The 6720-nt window shown below is 48.1% G+C and overlaps 1 protein-coding gene across 2 annotated transcripts; it reads left to right on the plus strand.

Moving 5' to 3' along the window:
- The first annotated feature begins 4438 nt into the window (after window positions 1-4438).
- On the plus strand, window positions 4439-6511 carry LOC142820471 (uncharacterized). 2 transcript variants are annotated; one of them, XM_075909398.1, is made up of 3 exons: window positions 4439-5074; window positions 5346-6089; window positions 6317-6511. In XM_075909398.1, exons 2-3 carry the CDS (start codon window positions 5616-5618, stop codon window positions 6509-6511), a joined length of 669 nt encoding a protein of 222 aa, XP_075765513.1. In that variant the 5' UTR covers window positions 4439-5074; window positions 5346-5615. The 2 variants fall into 2 exon arrangements, with proteins under 2 accessions (XP_075765513.1, XP_075765514.1); XM_075909399.1 differs by having other exon boundaries at window positions 4439-6089.
- The last annotated feature ends 209 nt before the right edge of the window (window positions 6512-6720 follow it).

Raw genomic sequence — 6720 nt, forward strand, 5'->3', positions numbered from 1 at the left:
AGACATGTTCTGCAGCCCATGTAACATGCTATTGCGATGTGAATGGAGAATTGTGATTTGGAGGCGTTTTGCTGCCAGAAAATATTTGAGGGTAGATAGGCAGGACCAGTACAAATACAGCACCACTGAAGTGCAACCACCTCTACTGGGCATCAGTCATCTAAGGTGCAAGCAGTTGAGGAGAAGCAGGCATGCTATATTTTCTGAACCAAAATTAGGGACACGCTAGCCATGCCCCAAGCCACAAGAAATCCTACTGTAGAGGTTGTACTCCCAGGGTCAAGATGGACACTTGACCAGAAGTAAAGGGTGTTGTGTGACTCCTCTAAGAACGCCTCCCACCATCCTCGTACCAATAGGGATGGGTTTGGCCCCCACAGGATCCCCCATTCAACTATCCTGCAATTGCATTAACCAGTGCTTTTTTTGTAAGAAAAAAGGTGATGGTACTCTGGGGAAGACTTGTTAAGCAAAAAATGGAAAACTTGTTGAGCCAAATAAAAAAAACCAACATGCCGGTGTCCGAAATTCGGTCACTGCCCCTTGAAGAGCCACAGCGCCTTGCTGGGAGCCAGAACAAAAAATGCCGCACGTCCCGAACAGGCTTCTATCAGGAGCCAAGCCACCTCAGGTAAACAGGTGCCGGTACACACAGGGGAAATCCCATTTCCTTTCTGTGGGCTGGGAAAATAGGTGACAGTACCGTCACAAAAAAAGCACTGGCATTAATCCAAGTGGTGTTGGATTAGCTCGGGGAGAGGCTGGGAAGTGCCCCAGCTAGAACATGCCTCGTGTGGCTGCTACTTGACTCCAGCTGGCGCTAGGACCACCCATGGGGACCTGGACCGCAGTACTAAAAACAGCACCATGGGTGGCCTCTGCTCCAGTCCTGGCACCTGCTGAGCCTGAGTACACCCCGCCGTGCAGCACCCCAGATGGGCTGCATGTGGCTCCTGCTAGGGCTCCCAGGTGACCCAGAGAAGGAGGATGTGGTGCCGATGGACCAGGAACCCATGTGGCAGAGGCAGTCCCATTGGAGGGAAGGAGGTGAGGGAAAAAAGGAGGGGCCTGACTGCCCTCCGCGCCATGCCGGGGGAGGGGAAGGAGGCTGCTGTGCCACGCCAGTGTCCCCATCAAGTAGTGAAATGTCCAGAGGGGCTTTCCAGAACATTTCACTACTTGATGGGGCACTGGGACAGAGAATTTAAATTTGAGACAGTCCCAGAAAAATTGGGACATCTGGTCAGTGTAAAAATAGGATGACTCATGTAATTTGAGCTAGACACATACATAAGGGTGGGCAGGATCAGGCTCACAGGGAAGATCTCATGGTTAGAACAGAAGGTTGAGAGTTACAACTTCTGGGTTTTCACATCAGCCCTATAATAGTTCACTATATGAACTTGAACAAATACAGGTTGAACCTCGCTAGTCTGGCACCCTTGGGACCTGATCCCGGATCAGAGAATTTGCCAGACCATGGGAAGTCAGTATTGTCAACACTTCCACTGCTTACTGGGCTTTTAGAACACATTTGGGGTAAATTAGAGCTAAATAACAGCACAGAATGCTGAGAGCCAGGACTGGTGGCTGTAAACAATCTTTATATAGAACTGCAGGAAACTTGGCCACACTCATGATAAATCAGCTAACTAAAATCATGCCAGACCATGGATGTGCTAGACTAAAGAGGTTCAACCTGTAATTTCATTTCTTTACCCTGAAGTTTTCCCATCTGTGAAATAAACGATTGACTTCTTTATGAGGGGAAGAGTGAGGCTGAATGAATTGTTTGTAAAACCTTTAAGTCCTTCAAATGAAAAATTATATAAGTATTATATACAGTATCTTCAGTGGTCTCCCAGAACAGACAGATCCTCAGGTCCAGATCCAGGTTTCCTCCTTTTGTTTCCTATGTTGATGGGATAGTTTGAGAAAGACTCAACCTACAAAGAGTGATTCAGATGTCAAACATCCGCTGTATGAATGATGACTGATACGTAGACTGAACAGATACAAAATCTGTATCCGCATCTGCAAAAATGAACAGTGAAAATCTGCAATTGATATCCATAGCTGCAGATACCTATGATTATAAAGTGCATATTCATGGATTTGCAGGACTCTAATGATGCAAAGATTTCATTGATCTTCTCGTTAATAGCTTGGTCTTCCTTTAGTGCTCATCATTCATCCTACTAATTGTTTGGCAATGTTTCTGCTTCTGATGCACGTAACTTTGTATGCTAGTTGCTCTTCAAATTCTTTTTAGGTCTGCCTCATTTGACTTACCAGAGTTTGTTTTCTATTTTCCTCAGTAGGATTTGATTTCCAGTTTTGAAAAGATATCATTTTGCTTCCAACTACTCTATTCTTTTTAGACATGTTGGTGTTTTTGGACCACTTACTATTCTTTAGATTTGGGGTGCACATTGGCTACGTCTAGGTTGCATCCCTTTTTTGTAAAAGGGATGCAAATTAGACGTGTCGCAATTGCTAATGAAGCGGGGATTTAAATCTCCCCTGCTTCATTAGCATAAAAATGGCTGCCGCTTTTTTTCGGCATGGAGCTTTGCCGGAAAAAAGCACCAGTCTAGACGTGGATCTTTCGGAAAATAAAGCCTTAATTGCTGAGCTATTATCTGTGGTTTGTAACCTATCCTTTAAATCGGCTTCCGTACCTAATGACTGGAAGGTAGCCAACATGACACCAATATTTTAAAAGGGCTCTAGAGGCAATCCTGGCAATTACAGACCGGTAAGTCTAACTTCAGTACCGGGCAAATTAGTCGAAACAATAGTGAAGAATAAAATTGTGAAGCATGTAGAAGAACATCATTTGTTGGACAAAAGTCATCATGGTTTCTGTAAAGGGAAATCCTGTCTTACTAATTTATTAGAGTTCTTTGAAGGGGTTAACAAACATGCGGACAAGGGGGATCCAGTAGATATAGTATACTTGGATTTTCAGAAAACCTTTGACAAGGTCCCTCACCAAAGGCTCTTGTGTAAATTACATGGCCATAGGATAAGAGGGAAAGTCCTTTCTTGGATTGAGAACTGGTTAAAAGACAGGAAACAAAGGGTAGGAATAAATGGTAAATTTTCAGATTGGAGAGGGGTAACTAGTGGTGTCCCCCAAGGGTCAGTCCTGGGACCAATCCTTTTCAACTTATTCATAAATGATCTGGAGAAAGGGGTAAGCAGTGAGGTAGTAAAGTTTGCAGATGATACAAAACTGTTTAGGATAGTCAAGACAGAAGCAGACTGTGAGGGACTCCAAGAAGATCTTACCAAACTGAGTGATTGGGCAACAAAATGGCAAATGAAATTTAATATGGATAAGTGTAAAGTAATGCACATCGGGAAAAATAACCCCAACTATACGTACAGTATGATGGGGGCTAATTTGGCTATGACAAATCAGGAAAGAGATCTTGGAGTTATCGTGGACAGTTCTCTGAAAACTTCCACACAGTGTGCAGCGGCGGTCAAAAAGGCAAATAGGATGCTAGGAATTATTAGGAAAGGGATAGAAAATAAGACCCAGAATATCTTACTGCCCCTGTATAAAACTATGGTACGCCCACATCTTGAATACTGTGTACAGATGTGGTCTCCTCACCTCAAAAAAGATATTTTGGCCTTGGAAAGGGTTCAGAAAAGGGCAACTAAAATGATTAGGGGTTTGGAACGGGTCCCATATGAGGAGAGGTTAAAGCGATTGGGACTTTTCAATTTAGAAAAGAGGAGACTGAGGGGGGATATGATAGAGGTATATAAAATCATGAGTGGTGTGGAGAGGGCCGCTCAAGAAAAGTTATTTATTAGTTCCCTAAATAGAAGAACTAGAGGACACCAAATGAAATTAATGGGTAGCAGGTTTACAACTAATAAAGTTCTTCTTCACACAGCGTGTTGTCAATCTGTGGAACTCCTTGCCAGAAGAGGCGGTGAAGGCTAGAACTATAATAGAGTTTAAAGAGAAGCTAGATAATTTCATGGAGGTTAGGTCCATAAAAGGCTATTAGCCAGGGGATAAAATGGTGTCCTTGGCCTCTGTTTGTCAGAGGCTGAAAAGGGATGGCAGGAGACAAATCGCTTGATCATTGTCTTCAGTCCACCCTCTCTGGGGCACCTGGCGTTGGCCACTGTCGGCAGACAGGATACTGGGCTAGATGAACCTTTGGTCTGACCCAGTACGTTCGTTCTTATGTTCTTATGTAAATATTTTCCCCCTATAAGGATCAGGGATGTTAAATTTTGTTTAATCAGCTAATCGAGGAGTCGATGGAATTTCCATCGACTATTCGATTATTCAATAAGGGGGTAAACTTCAGAGCAGCCCCAGGAGCTAACCCCACTGTGGCTCTGTCTTTTAAATGTAATAACCTATCAAACAATGAAGGTGCCAATGATTCTTTGTCTGTATAGTATCTGGTGTTAGTACTCCTCTTCTCTATATGGGTATGTCTACACTACAGCGCTAATTCGAACTAACTTAGTTCGAATTAGTTAATTCGAACTAAGCTAATTCGAACTAACGCATCTAGAACTAAAAACTAGTTCGAATTAGCGTTTTGCTAATTCGAACTAGCGCGTCCACACTGATTGGACGCAGGGGGGCATTTAAGGGCAGCTGAAACCGGTTCTGGCAGGGCATCAGGTCAGTAGTTGCTTTGTGTGGCTGCTGTCTGAGGCTATCTGAGGCTCGAGCTTAAAGGGACCCCCCTGGACAGCCGGTTCTCAGCTTTTCCTGCTTGCTTGCCAACCTCGCCGAGGGACAGCAAAGCGTTGGTCTCTGTGCCCGTCTGTGTCGGTGCTTCCCTTTGTGGGGGCTGCCGCAGGTGGCAACATGGAGTTAGCCAGCCGCCTGGGGATTAAGGGGTTAACTACACCTAGCCAGGTGGAGTGACCAATAAGAATGTAGGTGGGACTTTTCAAAGTGGGACAAAGGAATTTGGGGTTTTTTCTCTTCTCCCTTTTGTCTCTCAGACAGTCCTCTGCAGCTACAGAGAGGGACAAGCATGTCCCTCTCTCTCTCCAAGACACCATTCTTCATTCTTCATTTTCTGTAAGTAGGGTAAGGTTTAGGTAGTTTCGTTAGGCTTTATTGTTTTAAGGGTTGGGTATGGGATCTGATGTCTGGCACTGCTTAAAAGATGTTTTGGGTTTTCTTTGTAACTAAGTTCTAGGCCCATGGAATTTCTCCATGAGTATATTTTGTTACCTTCCTATCTAGTCATTATACTTGCAACCGGAATATTGTTGTAATAATAAAAGGTCTTTCTTTTCTTTTTATTAACCTGGCAGTTGTTAATTGTGTGCCCTAATTTCTGTTTTAGGGGTGAGATTTCCCAAATGATCTTTTCCCTGATTTCTTTATCAACATTTGGGTGGTGGCAGCGGAAGTTTTATTCCCAAGATCTAGGTTTTTAAGATCTTGGGGGAAGTTTTATACCAAAGCCTGGTAGATAAGGCTTTGGGATACACTTGCTGGCCCCCACTTCTGCATTTATCATGCCAGAGTGGGGAAGGAGCCATGACAAAAGCATTGGTCTCTGTGCCCGTCTGTGTCGGTGCTTCCCTTCGGGGGGGCTGCCGCAGGTGGCAACATGGAGCCACAGCTCACCCTGCACCTTCTGGTGCACTTTCTGGACTTGCTGCTGCAAGCCTGCCACCAATGGCTCGAGGCTGCCTGGCACCACCTGGTGAACGTCAGCCCCCTGCCTCTCCGCCTGGCCACCCTGGGGGCCGTGGAGGAGCCTCGGCGGCGCCCCGGCACCGGCGTGCCCCGCCGCGTCTGGCGTCTGGACACCAGCACCGACTGGTGGGACCGCATCGTCCTGGAGCGCTGGGAGGACCGACAGTGGACCCAGAACTTCAGGATGAGGAGGGACACCTTCCTGGAGCTCTGTGAGTGGCTCGCCCCTGCCCTGCGCAGAAGGGACACTCGCATGAGACCCGCCATCCCCCTCCAGAAGCGGGTGGCCATCGCCCTCTGGAAGCTCTCCACGCCGGACAGCTACCGATCCGTCGGGAACCAGTTCGGCGTGGGGAGATCCACCGTCAGAGCGGTGCTCATGCAGGTACGGCACTCGAGCTGCGAGGAGGGAATGGGCCGCCCCAGGGACAAAGGGGGGGCGGGAGGAGGCAAAAGCGCCCCGCACCGGAGGGGTCGGGCTGTCCCGGCTGTACTACACGCCGCCAGGGGGGTTGCTTCTGGGAGTGGGGCGCGGGGCACTGCCAGGGCACGAACGCTCCCAGCCACCCGGGTGCCCCACTGATTGGCGCTTTGCTGTGTCTCTCTCCGCAGGTGGTCAAGGCCATCAACCGGGTGCTGCTCCGCAGGGTGGTCCGCCTCGCTGACCCGGACGCCGTCATCCGGGGATTCGGCGCCCTCGGCTTCCCCAACTGTGGGGGGGGGCCATCGACGGAACGCACATCCCCATCCGTGCCCCGGAACACCAGGCGTCCCGGTACGTCAACCGCAAGGGGTACTTCTCCTTGATCCTGCAGGCCGTGTGTGACCACCAGGGCCAGTTCACGGACATTAATGTGGGCTGGTCCGGCAAAGCACATGATGCCCGGGTGTACCGCAACTCCTCTGTGTGCCAGCGGCTGCAGGCCGGGACCTTCTTCCCCGACCACCACATCAGGGTCAGGGACGTGGACATGCCCGTGTGCCTGGTGGGGGATGCCGCCTACCCACTGCAGCCC

This window comes from Pelodiscus sinensis, chromosome 26 (assembly GCF_049634645.1).
Source record: "Pelodiscus sinensis isolate JC-2024 chromosome 26, ASM4963464v1, whole genome shotgun sequence".
Taxonomy (NCBI): Eukaryota; Metazoa; Chordata; order Testudines; family Trionychidae; genus Pelodiscus; species Pelodiscus sinensis.